Genomic DNA, 19,279 nt, shown 5'->3' on the forward strand with positions numbered 1-19,279 from the left:
CAATCAGACCTGCTGGCAAGTGATGATGCAGCCATGGAGCTGGCTTGCCTAGAAGATGCCTATTCACTCTTGACTTGAAGGTACCCATATTATAATTGGAGGGGAAAACTGATGCTGGAAGGGTGTTCCAAACCTTAGCGGTTCGAATTAGAAATGAGGAGGCATATCGCTTCGTACGGGTGAAGACCTTGGCGATGCCTTGCGATACGATAGTAGAAAGGTGAAGGAGGAACTAGGTTTACCCACCTTTGGGCTGGAGCACCCCATTACCAACTCCTTCCATTTGATCGGATCCAAAGGCGGGCTGTTCGACTTGTGGACGATCCCGAACTAACCGGCTCGTTAGAAAGCCTGGAGCACCGCAGAGACGTTAGCTCTCTATGCGTGTTCTATCGCCTGTATAATGGGGAGTGCTCTGAAGAGCTTTTTGACCTCATTCCACCCTCTTTTTGCTACAACCGCACCGCACGACACCGTAAAGAATTTCACCCTCACCACCTGGGTGTCTGGTGCACTTCGACCGTCCGCTGCGCCAGATCCTTCTTTCCACGCACGTGCAAACTGTGGAACCAACTCCCATCGGCGGTGTTCCCACTAGATTATAACATGGGGTTACTCAAGGGGCGGACCAACAAATTCCTAAAAGGCCGGCAACGCATCGGCGGTTCCTCTGGTGTTGCAAATGTTCTTGGGCGGCGGTAATCCCTTAACATCAGGTGGACCCGCCTGCTCGTTTGCTCGCTATATCTATTTAAAAAAAAAAAAAGGTTGAAAAGTTCTTCGGCACACTCTCCGAAATATATCCTGTAAAATACCGATAGACAGGCAACTTTGCGCCGGAATAAGTCCCGAATTCAGCAATTCAGTGAACAGTGATTAGATAACAATAAGATCAGTGGAGCGTACATTTCCTACACGCTACGTCGGTAAATAATGCCCACACTTTCACTACACATACGATTAGCTAAACGTAGGTTGTTCCGGTTGTTCATTCATAGATAATTGCTATAGTTAGGCATCTATCATCATCTATCTAATGTAATATTATTTATTTATTTATTTTATTTTTTACATCTTATTAGAACGGCAGTGCCACTTACACTAACTAGATAATTAATAATAAATTTAAATACAAATAAAGGTACAAGAAAAAAGACATAAAATACAAAACGATAAAAAATCAAAGGATTTTGAATATGTACGCTGAGAACATTGAATGACATATTCATGTAATGCTCTCAGCGTACTTCAGTAACTCCCGAACCAGTGGCTCTACCGCGATTGTTTGACAGCTACAATGTCACGATCGCAATCATCTCTGATTGGTTAATGCTCGCTCACTATTGGCCATGTTGCAACAAGAATCGTACAAATTCAGCCCATCAGAACAATTGAGATAGTAATAATGATTGATGCAGGTTTTAGACAATCGCCCTACAGTATTATAGACTCATCATTAAATGGGTCCCATTGAGCATTATTGTCCAAAAGCGCGTTGAACGATGCTAATGAACGGGGAAAATGCTTTATAGAAACTTATTACTTCCTTGCAGGGCCGTCTTTATCCGTGGTTCAAATGGTGCGGTGCACCCGCCGCAGAGTTCTAGGGGGAGCAAGGCGAGCGCCATATTACGAATCCTTACCTAGATTTGATTTGGGGGGTACCTCCCATGGGCAATATTGTAAAAAACTTCGCGCTCGTTTCGCTCGCGCTTTATCAATTTCTGAGTGCCTGGTTTTGATTTTGGGGATGCCGAAAGGGACACAAATATGCTCCCATGAGATATTAAAAAAAAGTCACGTTCGCCCTATCACGACTATTTATATTTTATAGATTTCTAAATTACCTACGCCGGGTATCGAACCCGGAATCTGCCACTTACAAGATCAAAGCGCTCACCATAGCACCAGGGAGGTCATCAAAACATTCGATCTAATCTTATCATTCATGAGTCTTTAAAAAAAACCTTTTTTCATACAAATAACCTTTATTTCTTTAATCATTTAATTTATAAATAATCAATCACAATTAGAAACCTAACCGTTTATAACTATTCTAGAAAACTGTACTTCCGAGCGACCAAAATAATAATTGAAAATATAAATGCCGAAATAACTATAACAACTTTTTATAATAATTATATAATTAGTTATAATTTATAATAATAGCACTTTTACAAAAAAAAATGTGACTAATTCCTTTGTACACAATCTCTAAACTAAACTAAAATGGCACGTCTAAATCTATTGCTATCCCTTTCATAATGTTGCTTGCGGAAAAGGATAGCACTAGATTTAGACCTGTTAGTAAAGTTTAGTTTAGAGATTGTGTACAAGAGAATCGGCCCCAATGTATGTTTAGTACGCGACAGGTTGAGATGGCAATCGGGGAGGGAACACCCCGCACAGCCCTCAAACTAACCCGGTGCGGGCGAGCGCGGGTGTGCGGGGCGTCCCCCCACCCCAATTGCCATCTCAAGCTGTCGCAGACTATACAGGCAACGGTTATTTCAGTATTAAATTATTGAATATAATAGATATTATCACAGAATATTCCGTTTAATTCAATATGATATTATTATTTATTTATTAATTGATATTAAGTATTAAGAATTAAATTATTTTACTTTTTTTTTAAAGTTCAAAATCAGTTATTAATTAAGTGAACCAAAAGTCCATTTTAATGAAAATCTCGAGTAACATTTTCGATTTGAAAATTTAACTCAAACAAAATTCAATTTAGACTTTTATCCAAGCAAATAATTGTTAATCCATACTAATATTATAAATGTGAAAGTGTGTCTGTCTGTCTGCTAGCTTTTCACGGCTTAACCGTTCAACCGATTTACAGAGATAGCTTGCATCCTGGGGAAGGACATAGGCTACTTTTATCCCGGAAAATTGAAGAGTTCCCACAGGATTTTCAAAAACCTAAATCCACGCGGACGAAGTCGCGGGTATCATCTAATTTTATACATTAATCTTTTTTTTTTACACTTTATTGTATACCCTATCCGCGGAAAGAAGTTAGTATAGCACTCTCTCTGTCACGTAGTCCCATACAAATGATAGAGGCAAAAATATCAATCGCAAACATGTTTTGAAATGAAATGAAATGATTTTTATTTTGTCAAATGTGAGTAACAAATAAAATTTATTGTTACTAAATATAAATAAAAATAAAATAAAAATGTCAAACCAAAGTTTAATAATGGTTTCACACATTTATATGTGGCGTGTAAAACATGTGGTTAAACTATATAACTTAAAAAAAAAATAGAAATGACCACGCCAGTAGAATGTTACATATGGTTACACTAGTACATTAAAAAAAACATTCGAAATTCAAATAAGACAACATAGTTTCGTTTGTGATTGGTTGGTGACTCAAAATGGTTAGCGCCCACTGAGATTTTTGCATCCATCATTTGTATGGGACTACGTAACAGACAGAGCGCTATACTAACTTCTTTCGGCGGATAGGGTATAGATCAACTAAAAAAATTGCTTCAAATAGCCAAAAATAACATATTTTAAGTTTAACAAATACAAATAGTGGTAGGTGTATTTTATTATCTAGCCTATACATCAATGTTTTGCATCCACTCCTTTCGCCGATATGGGATGACAGTATTTACCTGAAAAAAAATATAGATATTATATTATTGTCTATGTATCTTTTACTATGTAACGCTCTTTAGAGCTTACTGCACTTCTTTTTACACGAGCAGCCTGTAGGTGGACTACACGCAGAAACAGTAAAATGCCCTGCGTGTTCAGTTCAACAATGTATTCAGGATGCTAATGGGTCTACCTCGTTACTGTAGCGCGTCGGGTATGTTCGCGGATGCGCATGTGGATTGTTTCTGCACGACCATGCGTAAACGGTGCACATCCCTGGTGCGCAGGGCACGAGCTAGCCTCAGTGGCATCCTGAGGGCATTTGCTGACAGGTTTGATTGTCAGTACCTGAACCATTGTCATATGGTGCACGTGCTGACTAATCAAGCCTGTCCTAGATATAGTATTAGGATTAGGTAAATAGTTATAAGATTACTAACATTAGTTTTTAAGGTGTGTGTTATTTACTAACAAATTATGATCGTGTTTTATGGTCGAATTAAAGGATTTTTATATTATTTATTTATTTTTTATAATAAATCGACCAATGCCTTAACTGGCATACCAGTTACAAGCATGTGTATCACGCACTGGCATTCTGCTAGTAGCTGGCATGCCAGTTTGCCAGCACCTAGCATGCCATTAACTAGCATGTGTATCATGCACTAGCATTCTGCTAGTAGCTGGCATGCCAGCTTACCAGCACCTAGCATGCCATTAACTAGCATGTGTATCATGCACTAGCATTCTGCTAGTAGCTGGCATGCCAGCTTACCAGCACCTAGCATGCCATTAACTAGCATGTGTATCATGCACTGGCATTCTGCTAGTAGCTGGCATGCCAGCTTACCAGCACCTAGCATGCCATTAACTAGCATGTGTATCATGCACTGGCATTCTGCTAGTAGCTGGCATGCCAGCTTACCAGCACCTAGCATGCCATTAACTAGCATGTGTATCATGCACTGGCATTCTGCTAGTAGCTGGCATGCCAGTTTGCCAGCACCTAGCATGCCATTAACTGGCATGTCACATGTGTATCACGGGCATATGAACAAACATACGTACATCTGTTGCGTAGAATTGCCGTTCCACGTGTTGTTATCATCATCGTCCGCTCTATCCGCCGTCACTCTGTGGAAATTCCCCCGGCGTCTGGGCCCCCCGGGGTTGGTGGGGGGGTTGGCGGGGGGGTTGGGGGTTGCGGGTCTGTTCGAGGGCGAGGGGAACAGGCGGCTGCGGAGCCAGGTGTACAGCTGGTAGGATGGGTCTACCACGATGGAGGTGAAGAGTTGTGTGAAGAAGGCTGCGAAAAAAAAAAAAAAACTTAGCGTTTAAACTACCGTGAGTGATTTCCATTCTAAATAATATCTGTCCCGGGTTCGAAACTAGTCGGGCTAACGTCGACTGAACCACGTGAGTACAGCCGGGACAGATATTATTTAAAAAAAATCTTTATATCACTATTATAAATGCGAAAGTGTGTCTGTCTGTCTGTATGTCTGTCTGCTAGCTTTTCACGGCCCAACAGTTTAGCCGATGTTGATGAAATTTGGTACAGAGTTAGCTTACATCCCGGGGAAGGACATAGACTAGGGGTATGAGTGACAGAGACAACGCTCTACAAAGATGAAATTTCATTCTAAAGGCCGATGTTCTTCACTTTTGACCGCGTATTGTACCTGTCTTCTAAATATATAAAAAGAAAAGGTGACTGACTGACTGACTGACTGATCTATCAACGCACAGCTCAAACTACTGGACGGATCGGGCTGAAATTTGGCATGCAGTTAGCTATTACGACGTAGGCATCCGCTAAGAAAGGATTTTTGAAAATTCAACCCCTAAAGGGGTGAAATAGGTGTTTGAAGTTTGTGTAGTCCACGCGGACGAAGTCGCGAGCATAAGCTAGTTTAATAGGCTACTTGACAATTTTTTTAAGTTGGTCTTAAATGGTTAATATTTGTCCTATTATATCAAAAAATTAACACTATATTTTTTGCGCCCTAAAAACCGTAAAACTTTAATTTAAAAAAATATTTTTCTTAGACAGGTGAAAACACTGTCGGCCATGTTTGGCCGATAGATTATCTGTGCTCTGACGTCATGCATTCACCTGTCTAAGAAAAATATTTTTTTAAATTAAAGTTTTACGGTTTTTAGGGCGCAAAAAAATATAGTGTTAATTTTTTTGATATAATAGGACAAATATTAACCATTTAAGACCAACTTAAAAAAATTGTCAAGTAGCCTATTATATAATTACTTACTGATAATAGAAGCGAACGTATTAGGATTGGCGGCGACAACGTCGGCCCGTCGTTGCAGCACCAACAAAGCAGCAGACGGCACGAGCTGCAGTTCTAGCAGAGTTGCATCAGTTTCGGTCAACTCGCGGCGCGGGAACGCCGTCCAGAGGGAGAAGGAGGATCTTGACATCTGAGAAAGAAAGGAGCATGTGTAATTTTTAGCAAACGAGTGCCGTCCAATATGAAAAGGTTTTTTTTTATTTTTTTATTCAGATACATGTTAGCCCTTGACCGCAATCTCATCTGGTGGTAAGTGATGATGCAGTCTAAGATGATAGCGGGCTAACCTGGAAGGGGTATGACAGTTTTTATTAAACCCATACCCCTTTGGTTTCTACACGGCATCGTACCGGAACGCTAAATCGCTTGGCGGCACGGCTTTGCCGGTAGGGTGGTAACTAGCCACGGCCGAAGCCTCCCACCAGACCAGACCAGAAATTTAGTAATTATAAAATTCCAAACCCCTGCCAGGAATCGAACCCGGGACCTCCCACTATTAAGACCACAGCGCTCACCACTGCGCCAGGGAGGTCGTCGTTTTATATGCGCTCTTAACTTGGGCCATACCACAAACAGCTCAAAACACATCCCTTCCGCTGCATCTTCACTTAATACCACGCGAGTAGATATGTAACGTAATAACATACTTTCTGATACTATACTTCGTCGTCGTCAAAAATGTCGTTGTATTTTTAATTTTGTTACTTAGTTGTAGGAAATGTAGGATAACTTGTCACTCCCTAAGCATGCTGTGTTTAACTGTGTGTTGTGTGTTGAACTGTTGGGCCGTGAAAAGCTAGCAGACAGACAGACAGACACACTTTCGCGTTTATAATATTAGTATGGATAAAACTTAGCAGTTAAGCAATAAGTCTAATTACAAAAAAAATAAAAACCGACTTCGATACACAAACACTAAAAATTGAAAAATAATTTAATTTATTACCGAATATATTGTGTATACAAGAGTTAATATAGTTCCATAATAATACTTTTTGGTGCCGGTGCCAATTAGCTTTAGCTGCGCGAATCGTCTAGACTTCATATTTTTATGAGACTCCACAATGGCACCTCATTGGCACCGACCCCAAAAAATATTATTATGGAACTATATTAACTCTTGTATACATAATATATTCGGTAATAAATTAAATTATTTTTCAATTTTTAGTGTTTGTGTAACGAAGTCGGTTTTTATTTTTTTTGTAATTTTATTTTATTTCACAATTTTTAGTGGCCCCATGGAATTATGCTATGAGGTTAAAAATCTATTGTTTACTAAGCTATTACACTGATCGCGAGCAATTTACTCTTATCCGTTGAGGAGTTCCAGTATCTATCTTCGAAGATGTTCATCAGATCTTCACCAAATTGAAATGGGACCAACTTTGAAGTATACCCTTTCAAACAAAAAAAGAATTTTCAAAATCGGTCCAGGCGTTTTCGAGTAATCGGGGAACATACATAAAAAAAAAAAAAAAGATTCCGACGAATTGAGAACCTCCTTTTTTTGAAGTCGGTTAAAAAAGTTGTTTGAAAGGAAGATCACCTGTAAGTTATCAGCGACATATCTCTGCACGTCTCCCAAAGTGGCGGTGACATCAAAGTGGGCGGTGTGCGCCGCGCCGTCCGGCAACTTGAACTGGACCCTAGCACGGCCCGAGGCATCACCTACACCTGGAAAAATAAAACCGGCCAAGTGCGAGTCAGGCTCGCGCACCGAGGGTTCCGTACTACAGTCGTACTTTTTCGATATTTTGCACGATACATCGGAAACTTTGATACATAAAAATAAATAAAAATCTGTTTTAGAATGCAAAAGTGAAGCCCTTTCATATGATACCCCCACTTGATATAGTTGTCTTACTTCGAAAATTGAAAATACTAATTATTAGTTTATGACCACAATTAATTTTTTTTTGTGTGATAACCACAAATTCACGGTTTTCAGATTTTTCCCCAAATGTCAGCTATAAGACCTACCTAAGTGCCAAATTTCACGATTCTAGGTCAACGGGAAGTACCCTGTAAGTTCAAAGATTCAAAGATTCTTTATTTGTGGAAACATTTTACAACGAGATGTTATTACATAAAATTGTCCAGTAGAAATGTTTTTAAACAATTAGTAGTAAACAATTAGTAGTAAAACAATAACTATAAGTAATTTGACGCACGTTGTCTTTGTCTATGGTAAAATTCAAAATTTAAAAATGTCTAAGTTGAAAAAATTCATTAATGTATTATTATGTAAATGTAATGTATTATGTAAATTAAGTTTCTTGACAGACTGACATACAGACAGACAATAAAGTGATCCTATAAGGGTTCCGTTTTTCTTTTTGAGGTACGGAACCCTAAAACACATTTCACTAGCTTTTTTGCCGCCACTTGCCCTCATGGATTTAGGTTTTAATGGATGGATGGTTGCGGTTGGTCTAGGTAGGAGAAGCGTCCCAGAGAGGATTGCCACCATTGCGGTAGTGCTTCAGACACAGCACAGCATACACTGGCTGAGTGCCGGCATGGGAGGAGCCACGCAAGTCGCTGGTGGAAGTTATGGGGCAGGACCTTTCTTTGCCCATCGTGGCCAGATCCATGGTGGACAGTGAGAGGGCTTGGAAAGCGATGGTCTCCTTCAGCGAGGAAGTAATGACGCAGAAGGAGGCAGCGGAGAGGGTAAGAGAGGAAGCCGAGAACTCTCATCCCATGCGCCGCAGGAGAATCGGGCGCAGGCGAGCTGCGCATGACCGTCGCTTGCCCCCTTGAATAGGACCTCCGGGTAATAGACACGGGGAGTCTGTTGCCCGCGGGAGAATATAGGTCCTTGAGTTGGAAGGCAAGCCCTTGTCCCCGGCGAGCCTAAAACTGAGTTGGGGACCCCATTAAGTCCCAGAGCTAGGCCTGCTTTGGCGGGAGCCGTTAGCTAGGTTGCAGTCGAATACATTCGTGTCCCTGTGCCTAGCAACAACGGATGAGACAGAACACCGTGGGGTTTTAGTCGGTAAGAGTCCGACATAACCACCGCACCTCCCCGAGCGCGGTGGTATCCATGAGGACTTCCCCACGTTAAAAAAAAAAAAAAAAAAAAGGTAGGAGAAGCGTGGGGTGGCAGCCAGGTAACCTCGCAGTGTGCCTGGGTGCTGCTGGTCCCTTTTGGATGCATCCGAGGGAGTAAGCTGTGATAGCTTAGCGGTTAAGACATCCACCTTCTAATCGGAGGTCGGGGGTTCGATCCCGGGCACGCACCTCCAACTTTTCGGAGTTATGTGCGTTTAAAGGAATTAAATATCACTTGCTTTAACGGTGAAGGAAAACATCATGAGGAAACCTGCATGCCTGAGAGTTCTCCATAATGTTCTCAAAGGTGTGTGAAGTCTACCAATCCTCACATGGCCAGCGTGGTAGACTATGGCCAAAACCCTTCTTACTCTGAGAGGAGACCCGTGCTCTGCAATGAGCCAGAAATGGGTTCATCATGAGGGAGAGAGCAGTATTCGGGCCGGTGCACCCCAGTAACATGGCTAATAATAATAATAATAATAAAGATTTTTATTAAAGGCAAAGAACCCAGTATACATATTATTCATAAAATAAAATATACCATTATATAAATTAAAATAAAATAAAGTAAAATGAACTACATGTACATACAAACTTATAAACTAACTGTGAATGTTAAAAAACTCTTCACAGGCGTTCTCGTCAACAAATCTATTTCTATTTCTTATTTTATCTATTACGATGCACAGATAGCCAATATGTAAAAATATTGCTAGGCATTCCGTCACAAACCATCTGTAGAATAAATAAAAAAAAGAAAAAAAAAAAAAAAAAAACTGTTCTGAGATGCCCGGAGTCTCTCCCAGAAGGCAGCCACTCTTTTCTTTATTACCGCACTAGCTGATCCCCGCGGCTTCGCCCGCGTAGATTTAGGTTTTTAAAGATCCCGTATAGCCTATGTCACTCAGGAATAATGTAGCTTTCTACTGGTGAAAGAATTTTTAAAATCGGTTCAGTAGTTCTAAAGATTACCCCCTACAAACAAACTTAACGACATCGGGCCGTGCAGCAGAAATCGTAATATTTTAATTTCGCCATAACTTCAAAACCAAACGTCCAATTTTAATCATTCAAAGACCAAATATTATCTCCATAAACTGTTCTTAGTGATGAAATCATTTATTTTGATAAGGATTAATAGCATGAGTAAAATAAACGCGTTTAAATGTAGTCCAAAAAAAATTCAAGATTTTTAAATAAAAAAATGGTTGCTGTGCCTCACTCGACATAGATGGGTATAGTGTGTCGCGGACTTTTTTGTAGATATTTATAAGATCTACAATTAATTAGAACATTTTATGGTTCTATCTTTTATAGTTTAGGCAGCGTACGCAAAATAAGTAACTTTTCTGGTTGATTTTTTACACCTTGTGTCCGAAAAACCTAAATATCTTACGGAACCCTATTTTTTTCCAAAATAAAATATAGCCTATGTTACTCGTGGATAATGTAGCTTTCGAATGGTGAAAGAATTTTTAAAATCGGTCCAGTAGTTTTTGAGCCTATTCAGTACAAACAAACAAACATACAAACAAAGTTTTCCTCTTTATAATATTAGTGTAGATTAGTGTAGATAAAAATCAGGCACTCTCGATTCGGCAAACATACTCGAGGCACTACAGTATCTAGGCAAACCCATCAATATGCGAAAAGCATCATTATACTGCACGCGCAAGGCCGTGTAGGACTTTTGGAGAAAATTTGTCCAGAGTTGGCAAGTATAGAAGCACTGGCAATTAAAGATGGGCGTTATTGGCTATTTACGGCAACGGTTAATCAACAGTTACTTAGTTTCAATACCGATATTGTTAACCGTTGCCGAATATCGGTATCAGAGTTGTGTTTCCACTAATTTAAATATGCGCAACGCGCAGCGGTTTCCGTAGTAGTAACTAAGCTAGCTGCCGTATCAATACCGTCTGTATAGCTAGCGCGCGCATATTCACTAAAATAAAACCAATTTTACTTTCATGAATATCGTGAAGTAATCACAACCTTAAGTTCATAGCAGCAAAGTTTAATTATAATGATCATTGACATAGGTCAAACTATAGTGGACGCCTGCACGAATAGTTTGACACAATCCAGTGAACCAAAAACATTTCACGAAGATTGATAAACCAAAGAGGACCTTATCTCTATTACTCTAAGGCTAACTGTATTAAAATTGATAGATCAAAGTGTAATGGACAAGTACTTGTACAGTTAAGCCTTAGCTTAATAGAGATAAGGTCGACTTTGGTTTATCAAGTTCTTAGTTACTAAGCCGGTAGCCAATAACCGCTCCTTCTCAGCTTTGAGTGAAAAAAAGAAAGAGAAGGCATAATTATTGCGTTTCTAGTTACCAAAAAACCAAACAATGCATTGTCAGTTGCCAGTTGGCAGTGTTGCGTTGTCAGGTGGTTCGTCATAGATAATAACTGAAAACCGTTGCTAGCTACGACAATAACGCTACGGTACGCTATAGGCACGGCAGCGGTTTTCAGTTAAGTTAAGTTATAGCGGACACATGTCTACTGTAGAATACTGTTCTGAGATGCCCGGAGTCTCTCCCAGAAGGCAGCCACTCTTTTCCTTATTACCGCATAAAAATCAGGCACTCTCGGTTCGGCAAACATACTCGAGGCACTACAGTATCTAGGCAAACCCATCAATATGCGAAAAGCATCATTATACTGCACGCGCAATGCCGTGTAGGACTTTTGGAGAAAATTTGTCCAGAGTTGGCAAGTATAGAAGCACTGGCAATACGCGTTAAACAGTACAATCTTGACGGATTTGCTGCATTTGCCAATCCCTCTTCGAGGATATTGTTGGCTATGGCTAATGACCTGGGAGGGGAGGTTTCTGCGCGTGTCCCTCTGACTAGCAGAGGGCACAGTGGAAGAGGCGGAGGATGGGACGCAGGCGACGTGCGCGGAGTTTGCAGTTATACTTACTAGTCGGTAGAGTGACATAGGCAGGTGCAGACGGGAGGGGGGACGTAGGATGCTCTCTTGCCTTCCTCTCTGCCCTGTCTTGAGCGATCTGCTCTAGAATACGCTGTCTTTGCAGATTGTTCTCCATCTTTTCGCGTTTTCTCTCTTCCTGTAACCAGATATGTAAGAAAATCTTTAAAATTAAACTCATCTAAATAGGAGGACATTGGTACTGATTCTGAGCACAACTATATTTTAGAGTATTCGCGTGTATTATAGTGACAAACCAGTATACGTAGATAGAGTAATAAAGGTAGATGTAAGTACAGTGTAACCGCGTATGAGATAGCGATAGCACGACGTAACGATGAATAACACGACAATTATTACCATTGTTCAGTAGTCAATGGCGCCGATTCTCTAGTACACAATCTCTAAACTAAACTAAATTAACAGGTCTAAATCTAGTGCTTTCCTTTTCCGCAAGCAACATTATGAAAGGGATAGCAATAGATTTAGACGTGATATTTTAGTTTAGTTTAGAGATTGTGTACAAAGGAATTAGCCACAATATTTGTATTAAACGTTTTTTATGTGAAAACAAGTAAATAACTAATAAGAAATACAATTACGTCACGAATTCTCAAAGTTTGTTTTGCAACTAAAGTTGCATTCCTTGTATGTATACTTGAAAAAAAAACAGTTACACGATAAGGGACGAAAAAATAGGTTAGCTGCGTCTCTGTTTATCACATTAGTAACTTTATCTGTGCTCTCTTTTTAGTGTGAATGAGAAAGCAAACGTTCCTGTATCTACCTTTATTACTCTATCTACGCCAGTATATGACAGTATACAAAACCTAGATATAAAATTTCATGCTTCTTTTTTCATACCTGAATTTGCTTCAGCTCTTAAACTTCGAATCAAATGTATGTATAGTAATAGAAACATACCAGTGTACGACTTCATACCTAGATATTAAGTTTCATACCTTTTTCATACCTGAACTGCTTCAGCTCTAAATTTCAAAATTAAGAATGACTTTTATACCCAACATAAATTATTGTGACACACCAGTATAATATGACGTACATACCTCGATATAAAATTTCATGCCTCTTTTTTCATACCTGAATTTGCTTCAGCTCTTAAACTTCGAATCAAATGTACAGTAATAGAAACATACCAGTGTACGCCTTCATACCTAGCTATAAAGTTTCATGCCTCTTTTTTCATACCTGAATTTGCTTCATCTCTTGATCGGCCTGCCATTTCTTCAACTCTGCAACTCCCTGGCCGACCGCACGTCTTTCCATTTCTTTTTGTTTTTCCAACTATAAAACAAAATCATAAAATTAAAATCATCACCATCTCAAGTCATCGCCGGCCCACTACTGAGCACGGGAACAAATGATATTTAATTGCTTAAAAACCACAGACCACCACCTAATAGCCTAATAGATGTCTAATAGCCGGACACCCCCGATCGCCAAGCTTAGCATAAAAGTCGGCCCACGCCCGTTCGGTACCCTCATTCCGCACATTGTCTTGATTACGTCACTTTTGAGTCCACCAATCACAACAAAGCATTCTCCCCTGTCCCCCGCCAACATTTTAGAAGAAAGAAAGAAGAAAGAAAACTAGTTTATTCATCTTGTGCCTAAGGTACAAACAAACTTAAAATTAATGGTTAGTAAGTAGTAGTTAGTAATTTTAAAAAAAAGGTTTTTTTTAACAAAATATTACAATTTTGTTTTCACACAAAACAATGTATATGCGTACTCTTGACGTTGAATTATCTGTGCTTAGAAAGCACATAACTCCGAAAACTAACTTACATATTAAATACCACAAAAACCTACGACGCGGCATTGACTTCGAGTGACTTACTTACGTAACGTTCGTTGACCTCTAGCGTCAGTCAGATGTTTTATTTGCAATATAAATCGTGAATATTAATCGTTTTTTAAAATATAGAATTTGGTTTTAATTTTTTTCGCGTTTTTTTTTGGTATCATATCATAATATCAGTAATCATCATTACTATCACCTGTCTTTGTTTTTGCCAGTGTTTTGTACGCTTAGTATAAGATTTTACGTCTCACCAACGTTGCTAGAGTCGAAACACAATAACGTCAAATTAAAATGGACCTAAAAAGCCTTGAATTAAAGTCAAAAATTCAATGCCACTGATCTTAATTTCGCAACGTTTCCGCTTGGAGCGCTGGCTTTAGATGTGTAGACAAACTTGAGCTTTAAAACAAGGCAGTTAAGATCCAGTTTACTATAACACGGAAGTGTTTCGACACTCGAATACTGAACGTTGGTGAGACGTAAAATCTCGTACTAAGCGTACTGGTTACACCCTGTATGGTTTATCACAGCTGTCAAACACCAGTTTCTTACCTCCTTCTCTTTTTCCTCCTTCTCTCTCCTTCTAGCAAGTAGAAGCTCTTTGGCTCTTTCTACCTTTTCGTCAACCAATGTCTCACTTTCACTCTCGGGTACTGGCGCCTGAAAAATGTGTTCAATTGATTTAGTTCTCAAAGAAACTTTATCAAAGAAAACATTTTAATCAATGACAGAATGAACTAAAGTGAGGGAACTCTCTGTTTGATCCTGAATCGACGATATGTCAATTTTTAGGGTTCCGTACCTCAAAATGAAAAACGGAACCCTTATAGGATCACTTTGTTGTCTGTCTGTCTGTCTGTCAAGGAACCTACAGGGTACTTCCCGTTGACCTAGAATCATGAAATTTGGCAGGTAGATAGGTCTTATAGCAGGCATTCGGGGAAAAATCTGAAAAGTGAATTTGTGGTTACATCACACAAAAAAAATTAAATTGTGGTCGTAAACTAATAATTAGGATTTTCAATTTTCGAAGTAAGATAACTATATCAAGTGTGGTATCATTTGAAAAGGCTTCACCTGTGCATTCTAAGACAGATTTTTATTTATTTTTATGCATCATAGTTTTTGAATTATCGTGCAAAATGATAACGAGCCTTAAAGTACTTACAGTCTCGGGGGTCGTGGGTTCGCTTCTCTGGCTGGGCCCAGCCTGCTCCACGCGTGGACGTCTGACGCACACGTCGCCGTCGCAGATGACGTCATACTCCTGCCCTGACCGCGTCACTTCATGGTGTTCTGTCTTTTGGATCTTGGCAGCGGGGCCTGATGAGGTTTCTATAGTTTTATCAAAATTAGCTCAGACAAACCCATAGAGCGACGCTTATTTATTTTTGACGACTTCCCTGGCGCAGTGGTATTATTAGTGGGAGGTCCCGGGTTCGATTCCCGGCAGGGGGAATTGTTAAATTTTAAAATTTTCTCCGGTCTAAGAAGGAATAGTTGACTGACTGACTGATTTATCAACACACAGCTCAAACCACTGGACGGATCGGGCTGAAATTTGGCATGCAGATAACTATTATGATCTAGGCATCCGCCAAGTAAGGATTTTTGAAAGTTCAACCCAAAGGGGATAAAATAGAGGGTTGAAATTCACGCGCGGACGAAGTCGCGAGCATAAGCTAGTGTAAACATATTTACCTGGTTCTTCATCATTAGATGATGGATTTTTCTGTGCAGTCTGAGGCACGTCAGGGGCAGTCTGAGCTACACTGGGGGCCGGCTGAGCTACACTGGGGGCCAGCTGAGCTACACTAGGGGCAGGCTGAATTACACTGGGGGCAGCTTCTGGGGCCTTTTCAACAGGTTTAGGCTGAGATTGTGCTGTCAAAGCGGATGCCTCGGATTGCATGAAATTGACAGTTTCATCTTTGATGTCTCGGGATGATGTTGACGGTTGGACTGAGCCGGGCATTTGGTCTTTGCCTAGAAAGAAAAATGAAATATAACTATGTGAAAATGAAATACGTAAAAACATGTCTTTTTTATTTTATTTATTTATTTTTGTACAATATTTTATATAATTAAATTTAGAATTACATGAATAGTTAGTAGATATATAAAACACTTAAACTTAGTCTCCAATGATAAATTAATGCTTATTAGAAATAGGTTAAAATTTATGTGTGAAAGTTTTGCTTGCTGAAAAATTTAGTATGCTGTGGGAGTTGGGACAAACTGTGATACATTTTGGGGCAAACTGGAAGTTGGGGCTATTAGTGCTATTTTAAATACGATGTTCTTCCAACCTCATGGCTAGTGGCAGTAATCCGCTTGGGGCAAAATGAAACTTTGGGGTACAGTTAAGAGTAAGCTAGAGTGAGGGAACTCTCAGTTTAGTCTTGAATCGACGATATGTTAAATATTAGCCTATCACGATGTTAAATCAAAAAAAGATAGGGCTACTTTAGGGCTACCTGCGTCAATCGTACTAACAAACAACTGTGGATCTTGAGAACATGAAAACTATGGTATGGTATAGTGGGACACCCGATACATTTTGGGGCAAACTGGAAGTTGGGGCTATTAGTACTATTTTACTTACGATGTTCTTCCAAAATACGATCAATCCTCGTGGCTAGTTGTTCAGGTTGTACCCCCGCGCATACCACTTCCAAGGGAGTCCCGTTGCGTCCAATGAAGAAGAGAGACGGTACTGGTACAAACTGGTCTGATACAGAGTTAACGAAGTTATATAGTTAATAGTTTTATCTTGTGGTTTTAAAACAAGTTTATCAAAAAGATCATCATAGAGATTATGATAAGCTCATCATCAGCCCATTACTGAGCACAGGTCTCCTCTCAGAATGAGAAGGGCTAGGCCATAGTCTGCCACGCTGCCCAGTGCCGACTTCACACACCTTTGAGAATATTATGAAGAACTCTCAGGCAAGCAGGTTTCCTCAGGATGTTTTCCTTCACTGTGATACTTAATATTCTTTGAAAAAATTCAATATGGATAAATAATCAAATTTTACTTCTCAAGTTCTTAGATCATTTTTTGTAGGGTTCTGTAAGCCTCCACTGTCTGTCTGTCTGTTAGCAAGCTGTATCTCATGAACTGTAATATGTAGAGTTGAAATTTTTGCAGAGAAGAGCTTCTCTTTCATCTTGCTCTCTTCACCTACTTACTTCTGCTTTCTATTACTACTATTACAACGAATAATAAAAATTACAAAATGGCCTCCATGTATGGAAGAGGGTATCTAGAACCCTTTGTTCCTGTACAAGTTTTTAAGTTTATTTTTTCACTAGCTGATGCCCGCGACTTCGGCCGCGTGGAATTAGGTTTTTAAAAATCGCGTGGGAACTCTTTGGTTTTCCGGGATAAAAAGTAGCCTATGTCACTCTCCAGGTCTTTATCTATACCCATGCAAAAAATCACGTCAATCCGTTGCACCGTTGCGACGTGATTGAAGGACAAACCAACAAACTAACACACTTTCACATTTATAATAGGGGTAGTGATTATTCTCTTTAATAATGAATTCTAGCCCCATAAACTGCCGCTATACGAAAAAATCACATCATTTTATTACTACAGTCCAAGATCCCATTGTGGAATTTGTAAGATAATGATGTTAATGATGAAAATTAGTTACGTAAACTTAAAAACTAAAGCTACGAGGGTTCCAAACATACCCTGGTTTGAGAAGAATCCCACAACAAACTCAGCCATCTTGTTACAAAAGGATACAAATTTGCGCAAAGAAGGTGTAATTCTCGGAGCCACTCTTCAGCTTGACAGCCAGGAAGTTGCTCTGGTCCGACAGTCTCTTCAGCACAGCACCGTCGTCCAGCGTCTCTGCTAACTCCTTGGAGTGCTGGTTGTCATCTACAATTTAATTCATCATCATCATTATCTGGACTGGAAGGATCTGTGAACCCTCTACATCCTCAACCCTCAATAATGAAGTACAGTATGTGGCTGAAAGTACAGTACATCAAACCTTAGAAGGAGATAGCAGATTTGTAGAGCACTCTCAAAGCCGTTGAGATCGACAAAACGTCATATAGGTATGAGTGACAGAGACAATGCTCTACAAAGCCAAAATGTCATTCTTAAGGTCAATGTACATTCTTTTCTGCCGCGTACAAACCGCGTGCTGTGAACCTCTGACCCTCTAGAAAGGTAAACACATGTCAGTTTATTAAAAGTCAGTGAAATCAAGATGAGCGAAAAGTCAAGATGAGAACGTTGTAAATCCTCTGCAATGTACCTAAAGTTTGCGACAGGTCGAGATGACAATCAGAGTATGAAGCGGGGGACGCTCCACACTTCCGCACGTCACTCGGGCTCGCCCGCACCGGGTTAGCGTGGAAGCTGTGTGGTGTGCGGACCGTTCCTTCCCCGATTGCCATCTCGACCTGTCGCGTAATATATCTATGACGTTTAGTCTAGACCTACATTGAAGGATTGTGTACAGCAACAGGCAGATAAGGCCAAAAATTACACATTTAAGTAAATATTTACTTACTATTTATACTTCAGAGCAATGACGACATAGTGACGTAATTTTCAAAATTCCGTAAAAAAAATCACTTTTACAAGTAATTCCTCTGAGGATATTAGGAAGAGTGGCTACTAGTTTACTTTTACAAGATAATATAGTTCGCAAAGACTTACCTTCAACAAAAACAACGAAAATGGCATTTTTTTGTTTCGAAAGCGTTACGGCCTCAGCCATTGTTCCTCCAAACCAGTGCATTTTAACACGTTTTCAATTCAGATTCCCAGTACAGCTATGTATAAACTTTTCGTTCCTATTTAGCAATTTTTTCTCTTTTTTTCACGATTATTCACCGATACAAAAATATTACGATGACATGACACCATGGATTTTGACAGTTTGACGTGTGTTTATTTATGGTTTATTTTTGTACTTGACATTTCAGGCACAGACAAAAATAAAAGTGCAAGAAATTAAATAAAACGATACATACATATTAATTTTTAATTTCATTTGTTAATCAACAAGAAATAATGTAAATCGTTGCACAAAATAATATTTTTTTCTGAAGATTTACGAATCAAAATGTCTATGGTTTTTCATGTGACCTTGTGACAGGTCGTGCTCTAGATGGCGGAAATGTTTTTGCTACTGGATAATAGATGGCGCTATCAAATCACTACGATAGAACACTAGAATTACTTCACTCAAATTTCACTGAAAATGCCGTTGCTTGGGTAAAAATCTGTGGTACCCATCGACATACGTAGTAGTACATACAATTTCATTGGTGGTACCACGGGTGGTACCAATCTGTGTGACATCATGACAGCTCGTGAACCTAAAAAAGATGGTGGGTAGCAGTGGTGGGTAGCGTTTTCGCGGTGAAATTTGAAATGCAAAATTAAAATGCATTTTTATTGCACTTATCGATCAAACAAATTTTTTGTAAATTTTTGGTAGTTTATTATCACTTTAGGTCCTTAGGATCAAATTAAGACACTT

The 19,279-nt window shown here is 39.5% G+C and overlaps 1 protein-coding gene across 4 annotated transcripts in view; it reads right to left on the reverse strand.

Moving 5' to 3' along the window:
* Nucleotides 1-18,677, reverse strand: part of LOC117994665 (UBX domain-containing protein 4) — a 137,170-nt gene extending 118,493 nt beyond the window's left edge. Inside the window, exons 1-12 of one of the 4 annotated variants that reach the window (XR_011238287.1) lie at nt 18,451-18,677; nt 17,521-17,658; nt 16,369-16,494; nt 15,465-15,749; nt 14,932-15,098; nt 14,316-14,423; nt 13,148-13,243; nt 11,930-12,077; nt 7,480-7,607; nt 5,892-6,060; nt 4,690-4,927; nt 3,319-3,638 (exon numbers count right to left, since the gene is read on the reverse strand). Coding sequence is in view for 3 of the 4 variants with exons in the window: in XM_034982620.2 (XP_034838511.1) it covers nt 3,635-3,638; nt 4,690-4,927; nt 5,892-6,060; nt 7,480-7,607; nt 11,930-12,077; nt 13,148-13,243; nt 14,316-14,423; nt 14,932-15,098; nt 15,465-15,749; nt 16,369-16,494; nt 17,521-17,658; nt 18,451-18,532 (1,689 nt within the window). In the remaining variant the exon portion in view is untranslated. Of the gene's footprint in view, nt 1-1,982; nt 3,639-4,689; nt 4,928-5,891; nt 6,061-7,479; nt 7,608-11,929; nt 12,078-13,147; nt 13,244-14,315; nt 14,424-14,931; nt 15,099-15,464; nt 15,750-16,368; nt 16,495-17,520; nt 17,659-18,450 lie in introns of those variants that run through there. The other 3 variants (XM_069507959.1, XM_034982620.2, XM_069507960.1) reach the window with 3 other exon arrangements.
* Between the last annotated feature and the right edge of the window lie 602 nt (nt 18,678-19,279).

Source organism: Maniola hyperantus, chromosome 27 (genome assembly GCF_902806685.2).
Source record: "Maniola hyperantus chromosome 27, iAphHyp1.2, whole genome shotgun sequence".
Lineage (NCBI taxonomy): Eukaryota > Metazoa > Arthropoda > Insecta > Lepidoptera > Nymphalidae > Maniola > Maniola hyperantus.